Source organism: Lemur catta, chromosome 19 (assembly GCF_020740605.2).
Source record: "Lemur catta isolate mLemCat1 chromosome 19, mLemCat1.pri, whole genome shotgun sequence".
Classification (NCBI taxonomy): domain Eukaryota; kingdom Metazoa; phylum Chordata; class Mammalia; order Primates; family Lemuridae; genus Lemur; species Lemur catta.
This window is the reverse complement of record NC_059146.1, coordinates 3491308-3506721: the sequence shown is the minus strand read 5'-3', so window position 1 is coordinate 3506721 and position 15414 is coordinate 3491308. Positions and strand designations below refer to the sequence as shown.

The 15414-nt window shown below is 47.1% G+C and overlaps 1 protein-coding gene across 4 annotated transcripts in view; it reads left to right on the top strand.

Annotated features, from left to right (window-relative positions):
- The first annotated feature begins 4763 nt into the window (after nt 1-4763).
- CORIN (corin, serine peptidase) overlaps nt 4764-15414 on the top strand; it is a 180032-nt gene continuing 169381 nt past the window's right edge. For 2 of the 4 annotated variants that reach the window (XM_045532959.1, XM_045532960.1), the window contains exon 1: nt 4765-4981. In XM_045532959.1, the coding sequence (XP_045388915.1) occupies nt 4808-4981 (174 nt within the window). In that variant the 5' untranslated portion in view covers nt 4765-4807. Of the gene's footprint in view, nt 4982-15414 lie in introns of all 4 variants that reach the window. The other 2 variants (XM_045532958.1, XM_045532957.1) reach the window with 2 other exon arrangements.

The following is a 15414-nucleotide window of genomic DNA, read 5'->3' as shown; positions in this document are numbered from 1 at the left end:
AAATAGACACACAAAAAATAAACATGATTTTATGTGTGATAAGTGGGGTGAAAAACAGAGAAATGGTATAGAAAGTGGTGGAAGTAGGGGTGAAGGGACGTTGGCTAATTTAGCATGGGAAAGTCCCTAAGTCTGGGAGGCGCTTGACCCCACTGAGGAGCAAAGAAAGAGCAGGGCTGGTGTGGCCGGAGCCTAAGGACATTACAACTGAGAGGGGCTATGTCTAGGCCGGTTCATGCAGTGCTTGATAGACCAGGGTAAGGAATTTGAGTTTAATTCAGGTTGCAGTGGACCGTACTGGAGGGGTTTAAGCAGGGAAGAAAGACTTTTTTTTCCCTAAGACTGCTGGCTGCTGTGTGGAGAAAAGCTACTGAGGGGCTAGGCGGCAGGGGAGGGGGCTGGCTACTACCTCCTAGGATTTGGGAGTGGTGGGAGGAACAACGACTTAAGAGACAAGAGAGACCAGGTTCCCATCTGGGAAGCCATTTTCATATATTTTAGAATCTTGGTATATTGAGCAAGTGCAGATCTATTGTTTGCTGAGCTTCTGTGCTACTAAGTTTCCTTTCCAATTAGTGTTGGGCCATGTGGTAATTAAATGGTGCTGTGAAAAATTCTATTAGAAATTGATTCATCAAAAAATCTGTTGTGAAACATCTCACTTTTTGCACATGTGTTCACTTGTCACTGAGGGGACACCACCCCCAGGAGGATGAGGTGGGCCCAAGTATGCTGGCCCAAGGGAGGGGCGTTTCAGCAGTACAGCCTGAAATTCCACAGTCCGGATTCATTTGAGTTGAAACACCCTCGTATTCCCTAATAGAAAAAACATATACGTGTGTGTGTGTGTGTGTGTGTGTGTGTGTATTCCCCCAGTGTATCTCATAATATGCCTTAACTACCCTCATCACTTTCCTCTTGTCATCCTCTATCTTATAATATTTTTTTCTTTATAGCACTAAACAGTACCTGTCCTTGTATTACGTATTTGCTTATTTTCTGCCTCCACTGGAATGTAAGCTCCATGAGGGCAAGAGTGCAATTTTATTCACTGCTGTAACCTTAGAGTGGGAAAACCATGGCTAGCCACATAGCAGATACTGGTATTAGTTTTCTAGGGCTGCCGTAATGAATACCATATACGGGTGGCTTCAAAAACCAGAATTTATTCCCTCATAGTTCAGGTGCCCAGAAGTCCAAAGTCAAGCTGTTAGCACGGTTAGTTCCTCCTGGAGGCTGTGAGGGAGAAACTCTCTCATGTCACTCTCTCAGCTTCTGGTGCTGGGCAGCAGTCCTTGATATTTCTTAGCTTGTAGAGCATCATTTAATCTGTCTCCATCTTCACGTCACCTTCTCAGTGTCTCTGTTTGTCCTCTACTGTCTCCTGCAGGGACAATCTCTGGATTTAGGGTCCACCCTATTCCAGTATGGTTTTTTCTTAACTAATCATATCTGCAAAGACTCCATTGCCAAATAAAGAAGGTCACATGCTGAGATTCTGGGTGGACATTCATTTGGAGAGGGGACACTAACCCACACCAGTGCTCATAAATATTTATTGGGTGAATGAAAATTCAGAGGAATTCTAGGCTATAAATTCCTTGGACATTTTTATTATGGTCATCTCTTAATAATTGTTACAGAAGGTAGGAGTCGTCTGTGGTCCCAGGTTTCTTGGGCTCCAGTGCTGGTTCTACTATAGTACTTTGTGGTTGTGAGATCTTACGCAAGTTATTTAACTTCTGCAAGCTTCAGGTTCTCTTTTGTAAAGTGGCGGCAGTAAGAATAGTAAGTGCCTGATAAGTTTTAGCTATTATACGTGTCTGCAACTAGTTTAAAGCACTTTGTATGTTTATTTAATCCCCATAATAGCTCTATAAAGTGGGCCTATTACACTTCTCATTTTGTGACAAAGGAAACTAGGTTTGTTCCAAGAATTAAAAATGAAGAAAATACATATGTCTCGCTTTATGAAGTTCCTGGCACGTAGCACATGGAAAAGCTTAGCTGTAATATAGATATGTTACTTCGTAACTCTGAGACTTTTCTTACAAATTGATGCATACATCAAAAAGTCTGCTGTGAAGTGAGGCCTCTCCCTTCTTACACGTGGTCACTGTCAGCGAGGGGACACTACCCCCCGCAGGACAAGGCGGGCTCAAGTACACTGGGCCAAGGGAGGGGCACTGCAGCAGTCAAATTGCAGTGTGAGCCCCCCGCCTCCCGCCTCCATAGCACTGGGTGTGAGAAAGTGCTAAAAATAAAAATCTTCTGAAATTTTTTATGAGGCCAGTTCTCATTACCTTCTTTCCAGTGACTACTGTGTATTAGTGTAGGGGATTGATGTCCCAGAAATGTTGTGTACAACAGACAGAACATCCACATAAGTTCCTTTTATCATACACTGAATGTTTAAGTGGGCTAGAATATATTAATGTTATGGTACATATATACCCTACCTAAATAGGATAGCTAAATAAACTACCTTTTCAGCTAAATAAACACTCTCCTCTCTGTAACAGGTAAATTTCCAGTTTGCCTGTTTCTTGCTGTTTTTAAATTTTTTTAAAGGCTTTGCATCATGATATCTCAGTTAAAACTAGTATATTCTAATTCCCCAAAGCCATTGCCACACTATTTGCAAGTATTTTTCCACAGTTTACATATTTGTGTATCTGTATAATGTATGTATTCCGCTAGACTAAAAGTGTTGAGAGGGCAGGGACTCCATTTCATTTGTCTGGCTGCTAGCAAACCCTAAATGAGTGTTAGTTGAATGAATAGCCAAACACCATTATCTATTTTAGCCACTGCTTGCCTATTACCATCCTGGGATGCTGCCTGCTTCTCTAAGATCTCGAAATTTCTCATTCTCCAATTGCGTTCAATTGTAATACTAAGCACTAGTTGGGTCTGCAATGTGATATGTGACCAAAGTTTGCTTGGTAAAATCACCCTTTCCCAATGCATATTCCCTACTTTTAATTTTTCCATAAATCTCTTTAAGGTTTGTGTGTGGTTTTTTTCTTTTAAATTATCTAACTAGTCGGATGTATGCTTGAAATGCTAGACAATTAAAATTTCAATGGGCTAGAAGTGTTTCCTTTTGTAAAATTAAAGTATTTTAAGAAACTAGATGATGGTTGTCACTTTAAGTTGCAAAGAAAATGTAGTTACTTTTTTTAAAGGAATAATTCAAATAAGTCATTGAAGATTACTGAGCCCACTGCATTTTATGAGACTTCTAATAGTTTTATGATTCCTGACATTATAAAAGTTTGTTACAAAGAATATAGATGTTTACCCTCATTTTTTATGTCATTACCCTCATGCAAAGAATGTCTCAAGTATTCACTCTGGTGCCATTGGTAACTAGAACTGGTTGGGTTTTCTTGCTACAAGGAAGTTTAAGGAATGCTTGTTTTACACTGTAAGTGCAATGAGCTTTAGTTCTTAGAAGAACACAATCCGGCAGTAGTGAGGAAGACTGATCTAACCTTGGCTATCTCAAATCCGCCGCCTTGGCTACTTTAACTTCATAGTTGCTGTAGCACCTCCACCAGAGGGCAGAAAGGAGAAGAGAAAGGAGATGGAACAGAAACTCACACTTTCCTCTTCAGAATGCCTGCAGAAACCTTGGCAATTAAATTCACCTCTGAGACTAAGTTAACTATAGCCCAGAAAGTCTGTGTGATTTGCTCACAGTGGAGCTGGCAGATGACTCTCCTAGGCCCTTGATTTCCAGGCTGGTGCTGTGGTGATGGTGTATGACGAGCTAGCATCTTAGTAAGAACAGTCCTGAAGTCACTGCCTCCTGGGAATCCCAGCCCAGGTACTCGCTAGCTGCATAACCTTAGGCTAGTTAATTCAACTCCCTAAATCTGCTTTCTCATCTCTAAAACAGAGATGGCAACGGCACCTACCTGAAAGTGGTTGGTAGAAACTAAAAGAGAGAATGCATGTAAAGTGCTTGGTACAACCTACCACACAGCAAGAGCTTAATTTTTGTGAAGTATGATAAACTGGGCAGCAACAGGATTCTGGGTCTGATGGTAGACTAACATGCAATCAGTGTTTCAACCGTTTTACTCTGCAGATGCAACATCTTCTATATTCGGATCTCATCTCAGAAGCAAAATACTGATTTCCCCCCTGGTTTTGCAAATGTGTAATCTTTTTCCAGCGACAACATCCAAGAAACAGGTGCCTGATACTATTTTGTTGACTATACGTGTCCTCTAAATAATGGAGATGAATATTTTTTTCAATAATCTCACGAGTAATTTTTGAAATTTCCATTACGACCTTCATTGAAATTAGATGAAAAATCATTTCTAAGAAAAACTCAATGAAGTCTTTTTAATTCTCTTGAGCTTTGAATGGTACCGTAATCTTGGCAGTGGTGAATACCTCCATACCCTCCTTCCCAACACCTCTTCAGGCTGCTAGGACAGGGGCTGCTTGGGGATGATTACGGCCGGGATTTGTTGCCCCCCGGGGGTGGGGTGGGGTGGGGTCAGCCTGCGGACGCTCTTGGCAGGGACCAGGCCGGAGGTTTATGGCATTGGGCTGGGGCTCCTCCGTCCCTGACGCCTCAGCAAGGGCTCGGGCAGCCTTCCAAAGCCAGTTTCTTCACTAAACAAGCACCAGAAGGCAAGTTTCCACTTGCCTAATGCAAATAATGCTCACCTTTGAAACGTTAACTCTTTTTTGAGATAAACTTGCTCTTTCATTGCCAGTGCCTGCGGTTAATTTTTAGTTTTGACTGGCTGCGCTCTGGCTAAAAGAAAAGGGTCTGGGATGCGAGATGAGGAAGTCGGAGCAATGTGACTCTTTTGCTCCCAGCCGCTCCCGTCCGCACCCCGCGCTTGGCCGCCCCGTCCTCGCTGCCGCCGTCGCGGAGGGCGAGTCCGCGAGGGAGACCGGCAGACCCTCGGCTCTCCATTGGCCCCTGAAGAGTAACTTTTTTGAATGCCAAGAGGTGGGGACACGGAGGATCTGACATTAAGGGTTGTGATGGGTGGGACCCAGAGACGGGCGCGAAGGGAGGGAGTGGTCCGCGGGTGGGCTCTGCAGCGCAGACAAAATATGGGGCCCCTGTCCCTTGAAGTTCAACTTGGCTCTTCCTGAGCGGGGAGAAGGGCATCCGTAGTGACTCTCCGGGGACACGCAGAGGACAGAAAAGCGGCCGAGAGCGGACGGAGGGCTAAGCGAGACATGCTCTCCGCGGAGCAGCGCCCCCGCCGAGGCGCGGCCCCGCGGCCGGTAAGACCCGCGGCCAGGCCGGGCGGCCTCGAGTCCCGGTGACTTCAGGGCCAGCCCTCCCGCCCGCGTCCCCGCCTCCGCCCGGTGCCACCGCGCCCCCCGGCCGTCGGGGAGCTCCGGCTTTCGCAATCCCGCGCTCAGCGCCCCGCGGCCAGTCCCCGGGCGCACGGCCGTCCACGCGGGCCGCCCGGCATCCAGAAGCCCCCAGGGCCACGGGCAGGGTTTCCCTCAGCGGTCGCGCGGGCTCGGGCCGCAGACCCCGCTGTCCTTGCCGGGGGCGCTGCCGCCTCTCCCGCAGAGTCCCGGCCCCGCGCGCCGCGCCCCGCACGTCCGGCGCGCTCGGGCCGCAGAGGGGGCGGTCGGCCCGGCCCCCGGGGATCCGCGGCTGGAAGGACGGCGCAGACGTAAGCCGCCCTCCCGCCGCTCTTGCAGCCGGGACGCGCGCTCGGTGCCGGGGCCAGCCGGTGGCCGGGGTCAGCGGCCCCTCCTGAGCGTTGTCATCCCGGAACCCGCCCTCGTGCCGGGCCCCCTGCGCGCAAGCTCGCCGTCCCGCGGGCACCTGCCCGGGCACCGGAGCGCCGGCCGCCGAGGGGCGCCGCTTCCGAGCTGCCGGGATTGGGCGGGCCCGGATCCGGCCCCGGGAAGGATCGGCGTCGCCCCCGGTTCAGGAGGGGAAAGGACGGGAAGGGCGCCGCATGCAGCCCCCGGCGGCCCGAACCCCCCGGAACTGGGTTCAACGTGCGGCCGCCCCTCTCCCCCGGAGTCTCGAGGGCCCCGAGTCCTGTCGCCACCGCGAGGGTCCCGGCTGCGCCGCGTCGGGGACCGGCGACCGCTCTGTGCGGGCAGAGGGCGCGGGCTGGGCGGGCGGGAGGTCGGGGCGTGTGCGGGCCTGTTGGGACGCGGTTCCCCAGCTCCGGCGCCACCCGCTCGGGACCAATGGGTGGCAGTGGGGGCACCTTTTGCAGGGCTTCCCACTCCCGGCCCCAGCCCCGGGCGATCCCGGCCACGGACGCGGCAGGGAAGGGCATTCCTGGGGAAGCCGTCCCAGCGATCCTAAAGCAGTTTCCTCCCGCGGGAAACTCCCGAGAAGCCCCCCCCCCCCCCCCCCGCGGACCCTCCCGTCCCTCGCCCGCCTCTGCGTCCCGCCGGCATTAACCCTTGGTGCCAGGCTCGCCGTGTCCCCACCCCTTTGCGTTCAAAGGCGCTGTTCTGCAGGGGCGCGTGCAAAGCCCAGGCTCTGCTGGCTCCGCCGCCCCGCGGGTCCCTCACGGACCTTCGTTGCAGGGGGGAGGCTGACGAGCCGGGGGGTCTCCGGGGACTTGGTGCGGTCACTCTCCGAAGTCTGTATTTTCAACTCTCCATGCTGTTAATGGGGTACTGTCTGTTTCTCTTTTTTCCTTTCTCTTCCGGCATCCTTCCACACAAAGACTTGTGGTCTTAGGGTTTCTGAGTGTCCCTGCTGCTGGGGGAATGGGAATTTCCTGAGCACCAGGATGACTGGTCCCTGTGTCCGAGGGGGAAAGATTTATTTAACGTGCCACTCCACAAGTTATTCAACAGCGATGCATTCATGCAGCCTGTTTGCACTGTCACATCTTGGCATTCCACTTTGCCAGGGCAAATGGACAATGGGGCTGGCTGGCTAAGGGACACTGGCCTCTGTGGATACTAGATCCTCAGGGAGCACTCAAGTGACCCCAGACCTACCTGTTCCGCAGGTCTGGGCTTTCGCTGCAGACCTGGCTCTGCCGGTTAAAAACTTCAAAGCTCTGGGCAGGTCAAATAATCTTCTTGCCAATCGTCAATTTCCGTGGCCAGAAAATGGGGATGATACTACTGACTACCTGTAAGGATTAAGGAAATAAATATGTACTAGAAATACTGTATATAATAGTCGTATATTCTAATGAAGTCTCCCTAATCTGTTTTTCAAAGAACTACTTTATTGAGATATCCGCCTACAAAAAAAATGTACATGTTTAATATACACAAGTTGATGAGTTTGGAGATAAGGTCCATCTGTGAAACCGTCACCACAATCAATGCTGTAAATCTATCCGTCACCTCCAAAAGTTTCCTTCTGCCTTCTTTATTATCGTTATTATTATTTTGTTATAAGGACAGTTAACATAAGATCTAGCCTCTTAGCAAATTTTTATGTATGCAGTATACTATTGTTACTATGTGACTATGCCGAGTAGTAGACTTTTAGGACTTATTCATCTTGCATTACTGAAACTTGATGCCTTTTGTCCAATATCTCCCCTCCCCAGGTAACCACCATTCTGCTCTCTGCTTCTGTGAGTTTGACTATTTTAGATTCTTCATATCAATGGGATCTTATAGTGGTTGTCCTTCTGTGTCAGGCTATTTCACATAGTACAATGTCCCCCAGGTTCATCAATGTTGTTGCAAATGGCAGGATTTTCTTCTTTGTTAAGGTTGGATAATATTCCATTGTGTCTATATACCACATGTTTTTATCCATTCATCCATCGATGGGTATTTAGGCTGCTACCATGTCTTGGCTATTGTGAATAATGCTCCAATGAACATGGGAATTCAGATATCTTTTCCAGATTTTAATTTCCAAATTATTAGAGAGTACATTATTGCTTTGGTTATATACCCAGAAATGGGATTACTGGATCATATGGTAGTTTTAGTTTCAATTTTTTGAAGAATCTTCATACTGTTTTCCATAATGGTTACACCAATTTACATTCCCATCAACAGTATACAAGTGTTCCCTTTTCTTCACATCCAACACTTTTATCTCATTGTGGTTTTTATTTGCATTTCCCTGATGATCAGTGATGTTGAGCACCTTTTCAAATACCTACTGGCCACTTGTATGTATTCTTCGGAGAAATGTCTATTTGGGTATTTTGCCCATTTTTGAATCAGGTTATTTGCTTTTTGGCTATTGAATTATAGACATTCCTCATATGTGTTGGATATTAACACCTTATAAGATACACAGTATTTTCTCCCACTCTGTAAGCTGCTTTTCATTTTGTTGTTTGTTTCCTTTCCTGTGCAGAAGCTTTTAGCTTAATGTAATTCCACTTGTTTATATTGCTTTTGTTGCTTATGCTTCTGGTGTTATAGCCAAGAAATTATTCCCAAGGCCAATGTCAAGATTTTCCTCTTTGTTTTCTTCTATGATTTTTATGGTTTCAGGTCTTGTGTTTAAGCCTTTAATCCATTTTGACTTGATTTTTATGTATGGTGTGCGATAAAGGTCAAATTTATTCTTTTGCATGTGGCTGTCAAGTTTTCCCAACATCATTTATTGAAGAGACTATCTTTTCCCTGTTTTGTATTCTTGGCACCCTTGTCAAAGATCAGATGACCATATATTTCTGGGCTCTCTGTTCTGTTTCATTGGTCCACATGTCTGTTTTTATGCCAGTACCATACCGTTTTGATTGCTGTAGCTTTGCAAGTCCTTGCTTATGGGAGGCCAGCAAGGAATTTCCTTAGTGAATGGTCTGTGGGTCTAGTTCTTCACAGGTACCTGAAGCCTTTACCTGCCTTTTGTATAAAGAGTTGGGGGGGTGGTTCTGAGATTTTTTATTTTCTTTTATAGTGTGTTTTCTTATTGTAAGGACACCAGTCATATTGGATTTAGGCCTCACCCTAACCCAGTATGACCTCATCCTAACCAATAACAAATGCAAAGGCCCTATATCCAAGTAAGGACACGTTCTGAGGTTCCAATGGACATGAAATTTGGGGGACACTGTTCAAGCCAGTACAGATGCATAGATAGGTTGTCCTTTCCCTCTCTGTTCCTTATCCCCAGGAGTATATTCTGTCTCTGGGGCTTTGCTAAATCTGCTTTAGAGCAAGTATAGTCCTTAATGTTTATCATTTTCACAGACAGACATTCGTTCTACAGGTTGGGGGATTATACTCTGCTAATGAGAGCTTTCTACCTGGGTGTGGAGTCCATGGGCCGACTCACCTTGGAATTGCCGAATCAGCTGCTCTTTCCCAAGCCTGTTGCTGTCCCTAGCCCTGTCTCCAGTCTTTTCCTTCACTCTGAAAGAGCCACTGTCGTCCTGGAGCACTGGCTGGTCTGTCTGCCTCATTCCTGAGCATTCCGCGGCAGCATTTTCTCCTCTCTGAGCTCTGCTGAAGGGTGCCCATGAATTATGTCTTCCTCTCAGCCTGCGACAATTGCCACCACCAGCTCACCTTACAGCAGCTGTCTGAAAACCTCCCGTGGTACATTTCTACATGTCTAAACCGTCAGTGCTGGTGGTGACAAATGCAGTGTCAATGCTTGATCAGGCTGTTTGGGGACCCAGGGTGGTCCATGGTCTGTCTTGCCATTCGCTGTCAGTGCTGAAACTCTGTAAGAGGCTCAAGAAGACATCTGTGGAGGAGGGACAGTGAGCCGACAGGCTGGCTCTGGAGTAGAGCAGAAACTATAGGGGTGAGCTGCAAAGATCATTTTGGTGGCACCAGCTTGTGCTTACTTAGCCCCTGACCCCTGGACCCTTTAGGCTGACAGCACTTGAAGAGCACTGTTTGTTTCCAGCACTGGGGAGTTTTATTGAAAAGTCCTTATGCAGCTACAAAAATAGAAGATGTAAGTCTCTCTGGGGCCACGAGAGTGTCATTCTGCTGAAGTGTCACAGCAGCCCATGAAAGGTTGACAGCACCAGGGAATCTTCATCTGGGACTCCATGAACCCCATGAGTGGTGAAAAATCTCTTTATGAATAGTTTGATGTGAATTTTTCTGCCTAGGGCACCACAACTACCCAAGAAGGGAAAGCCATAGGCTGGACCTAAATAACTTTAACCTATAAACATGCAACTACACTGCCTGGACAAAAAGAGGAATAGATTCACCCATTTATTAAACATTTATGTGCCAGGCACAGTACTGAGCACTGGAGATACATCAAGAAACAAAGCAAAGATACATATGTGCACTTGCAGAGCTTCGTTTCTAACTAAGCAGTAAACCCCAAAGCAGGAGTGCGGGAAGAGGGATAACTGTTTAATCAGCATTCTACTCAGAGCCCCGGCATAAAGGGCAAAAGATGAGAGAAGGGAATCTGCCATTAGGTTCCGAGGCTCCGAGCCTTTTGTATGTATCCATCTTGCAGTTCAGCGTGTGATCCCATGTTTGCAGATCTGTGCCTTTTTGTCTTTTAACCTCAAGCCAATTGATTAATCTGGTACTCCACTGATGCGCCTGTTCCAGCCCTGGAAACCCTGCCCATGTGGGATTTATGGACAGAAGTTATACTGGCCTCCGGCGTGGCACTGTCCTAGGGATTTTCACGGATTGTTTTGATGGTACACTGACTTCCGTGTGCTTACTTCAGAGCCTTCTCCTGCCAGCAAGATGCCGCTCCTCTGTAATGTGGTTTGGAAATCAAGGCTACATTGTTGTACTTGCTATTTTTCTGTGATCCTTTAAAACACAATGTTGTCCAAGTCGAGCAAAATCAGAAATGGGAGTTGAAGACTAAAGGGATACTAAGTTGCTATGAGATTTTACAGAAGTCAGTTAACCTTTTTGATCCTGGTTTCTTATGTGTAAAATGAGGTAGTTGGACTATTCATTCTCCAAGACCCTTTCCAGATCTGAAAGCTGTCATTGCACTGTGGCAGCAGAAATGAGCAGGACGTCGCACCATTTCACTTTATTTTTCCCTCGTCCCCGTCTGACAGTTGAGGGGCTGGCGTGTCTTTTCCCTCCCGGCACCAGATGCGTGTCGTCTTTTCCAACACCACTTCTCCAACTCTCTGACACCAGCTGAGCGTTCAACAATTCAGTTCAATTCTGAGACTGTACCTGGAATTAGCATCCGATCCCATAACTAAAGGGCCCAGTCCCGCAAGACTGCCTCCACTTCAGGTGCCAGTTGAGATTCCTGGGCCACCTGCCCTCAGACGGGCCGAGAATCAGGGGTCTCCGCAACTCCATCCTTAGGGTGATGATTTCCTCTAAAGGTTCACAGAGCTCTGAAAGACACCTCGTTTGCATTTACTAGTTTATGACAAAGGGTACAAATGAACAGCCGGAGGGTGAGGTCCAGAAGGGCCCTGAGTACAGGAGCTTCCGTCCCCATGGAGTTGGGGTGCACCACCCCCCGGCATGTGGATGTGTTCACCAACTCAGAAACTCTCCAGACTCCTCCACTTTTGGGTTTTTATGGCAGTTTCATCACACAGGCATGACTGATTATTGATTCAATTTCCAGTGTCTTCCCCACTCCAAAGGTTGTGGAGTAGGGCTGAAAGTTCCAGACATCTAATCAAGGTTTGGTCTTGTTGGTGACCAGCCCTCATCCTGAAGCTACCTAGGGCCACTAAGAATCCAAGAATCATTAAACCCAAAAGGTGAACCGCATTAGAGCCAAAGGTGCTCTTATCACTCCTATCACTCGGGCAATTGCAAGGGATTTGGGAGCTCTGTAGCAGGCAGGTTGAGGGCAGACCCAATGTACATTGGTTATTATGCCATGAGAGAGCTGCCCGGGAAAGGGGCATCCCAGTTGACCTTAATGTCTGCTTCCCTCTTAGTGGGTATTTGCTAATTCTTTCCACAGTGACCCCAAAAGAAGACCAATCAGAGGAATGTTGGGAGGCAGTTCTAACCACCACAGCCCTGCCTTCTCTTTGGTTGTAGGTCAGAACTGAAAGCTTTGCCTCTCTGTGCAGCTCACAGGTGGTGGAAAGGATGGACAGGCACAGTCATTGGTACCGGGGTCTCCCACCAGATGGCCCAGGACCACGCTGGGAGCAGGCTGTGCCTCCAGATGCTGTGGAGGAAGAGTTTGACACGGGAGAAAATCCCCTTCCTTAAATAGCTAGGTAGGACGTACGCACCTCTGCATTCAAAGTTAGGAAATAAAAAAACATAACAAAAATGTGCTCAGAGTAGCAAAGGAGCAGAATTTTCATGTAAAGACAGAGAATTCTGGGATCTCTGAAATTTAGGAAGGTTGGAAGTAAAAGAACTCAGGAAGTAGAGCTCGCTCTAATTAAACCGTTTCAAACCCAAGCCAGGAAATTAGTGCAGGCAGCGCTGGGTGCAGGGGTGCACAGACCTGGGCTCAGGTTCTAGCTCATCGCTAATTAACTCGCTGTGCCTCTGGCAAGTTCGTTTCCCTTCGGCTCAGGTTCCTGCTCCAGAAAGTGGGAATAACACCTCTCTTACAGGGTTATTTTGAGGACTTAATTAAAAATGCATTATGAAAGTGCTTTATAAGAATCCAAATTGCTAGATAATTTTTTTTGTTATTGTTGTTGTTATCTAGCAGAGAATTTAGTTGTTCATGTCTCTAATATAATATTCCTCTTGATTTGAAATCTGAACTCTGGGAAGTTAGTGACTCCCCCTACAGCAAGAGGAAACATTGCTTCCAAAGTCCAGGCTCCCTTATGAGTATGAGTAAGACGAAAATAAAACAATTGAAAGTCAGTGTCATCCTCTTTCCTTTTGTTGATCCAAATAAATGACGGAGGCAAAAATCTCAATCATTAGAGGTTTAATAAGCCAAGATTTTGAGGACCTGCCGGCAAAAACTCGAACTGCTGATAAGCTGTGGCTGATTTTCTGAAGGGGAAGTTGGAACCTTCAGCATTTTAAAGGCAAACAGAGAGAAGGAAAAAGGCAGGGGTGGGGAGGTAGGGGTGTGATGAGGCGGTGGTCACATTCTTGTGAGGTCCAAGAAAGCTATATTTTACATAAAATGAGAGAGTGAAGGAAGCATCAATTATGTAGCTGTCTCTGGGTAGGTGCAAGAATGTCTGATTCTGTCTGGTCTCCAGTTCTGTTGCCTGTAAGATAAACTTGTAATTCACTGTTAGTGTGGAATCAGCTAGGCTTTAGCTCTAGGTGCTAGACATAGGTAGAATTTGCATGTCCTTGCTTGTGAGAGGTTAGCAAGGAATTTCCTTAACGAATGATCCGTGGGGCCAGTTCTTCCCAGGTGGGGCCAGTTCTTCCCAGGTGTGTGCGGCTGTTACCTCCTCTTCTGCACAAGGAGTTGGTGGTGGGGTGGCCCTGAGACTTCGATTTTCTTTTTACACTTTGTGGTCTATAGTACCACCATACAATAGAAATAATAATGTCAGCCACATCTATAATTTAAAATTGCCTAGTAGCTGCATTTCAAAAAGCAACAGATGAATTTTATTTTAGTAACATTTCATTTAACTCAATGTATTCATGATTTTAAAATTTTAAAATGTAATCGATATAAAAATTATTGATGAAATAGTTTACCTTCTTTTTTTCCTAGCAAGTCTTTTAAATTTCAATACTCTTATGGCACATCTCAATTCAAATGAGCTACGTTTTAAGTGCTCAAGGACCACTGTGAGGCTGGTATCTGCTGCATCAGGGGACACAGGGCTGTATGGAGTGAGGTGGCCCGAATAATGGCCACATAGATATATCCACGTCCTACCTGAATAATGACCACATAGATATATCCACGTCCTACCTGAATAATGACCACATAGATATATCCACGTCCTAACCCCTGGGACCTGTGAACACTACTTTATATGTCAAAAGGGACTTTGCAGATGTCATTAAGGCTTTTGAGATGGGGACATTACCCTGGATTATCTGGGAGGGCCTGATATGATCATAGTATCCTTATCGGAGAGAGGCAGGAGGGTCCGAGTGGCAGGAGACGGTGATATGATGACACATGTAGAGACTGGAGGGACATGCTTTGAAAATGCAGGAAATGGCCCCAAGCCAAAGAACACAGGCAGCTGCTGCAAGATGAAAAAGGCTCCCCGGGGCCTTCAGAAGGAAGCAGCCCTGATAACGCCTTGACTTTAGCCCAGTGAAACTGATCTCAGACTTCTTACCTCCGGAATCATAAGAGAATACATTTGTGTTGTTTTGAGCCACTAAGTTTACGGTAATTTTTTTTCAGCAGCAATAGGAAACTAACGCATAACTAATACACTGATACTAGCATCATTCCCAGGACTGTTTACGGAAGGTGTTGCCCTGCTCCCTCGTCTCAGACAATTGCAGCTGGCTGCTGTGTATGCTTGGGCTGGGTGTCCGCTTGCAGTCCTTGCTAGGGTTTCTGTGTGGTAGTGCCATCTTCCCTTACCACTGGCGTCTGTTTCTTTCTCTGACTCAATTGCAGCCTTTGATAGTAAAATCTCAGCTGGTGTCTTATCTCCGCTCTTGAGGATGAACAGAGGAGGAAGGCTTTTCATATTAGGGCACAGTTACAGAGCGGAAAAGAAACGGTTTAGAAAAAGTTACTGGCTCTCTTTACTATCCAGTTTTTTTAATAAATCTAAAAATCTTCTAAAAATAGTCTATTAATAAAAAAAATTACTGCAATGTGGTTTGGTAGGGTTAAAGTGTTACTTTATCTATGTTAGTCAATGTGTGATTAGTCCAGGGATTCTCAAACTTTAGCGTGCATGAGATTTACCTGATCTAACCCAGACTGTTGGGTCCCTGCTGTCAGAGTTTCTAATTTGGTAGGTCTGGGTTGGGGCCCAGGTGATGCTAATCAGCCGCAGGTAGGTGTGGGAGAGCCCTCAGAATCCCTGGCCTGCAGGAGGGACCCCCAGGCCTTCCCCCTATGGGGAGGGAGCCGGGCAATTGCTGGCAGAGACGTTCAGGGTGGCTTTTCCTCCCTGACCCCGGCACACACAGGGTCCTCCTCCGACAATAAGGACAATAAGCCGGGCAGTTGGTTGCTAGGTAACTTGAGAGTCAGCCTTGCTTCTCCGGCTCAGCTCTGTTTTGTGTCTCCTACCCTGAGGTCTAAAGTAGGTGACAATTCTGAGCTTCCCAAGTCTTGGCTAAACATATCTTGTTTGCCACAGGCCAGCTGAGTTCTCTGATTTCCCAGCTGGAGTGAATCCCCGGACCCGGGCTGCCCGGGTGGCAAGTCTGCGGGCAGAAAATACCACGTTAAAAAATAGCCCCGGGAAGGCCCCTCCAAGCTCTCACACCCAGCTGCCCACTGGGCAACCCAATGCAGGTGTGGGGGTGGGAGGGTCTTTGAAGCCAGGAATGACTGAGGGATGGCCTGGCCGTGTCCAGTTTCAGGGCTTGGGACAAATTTCAGAGACCCATTCCCCCTCTCCCATTGGCTTTTGTGGTTCTTTAGTTCACAATCTAGACTTG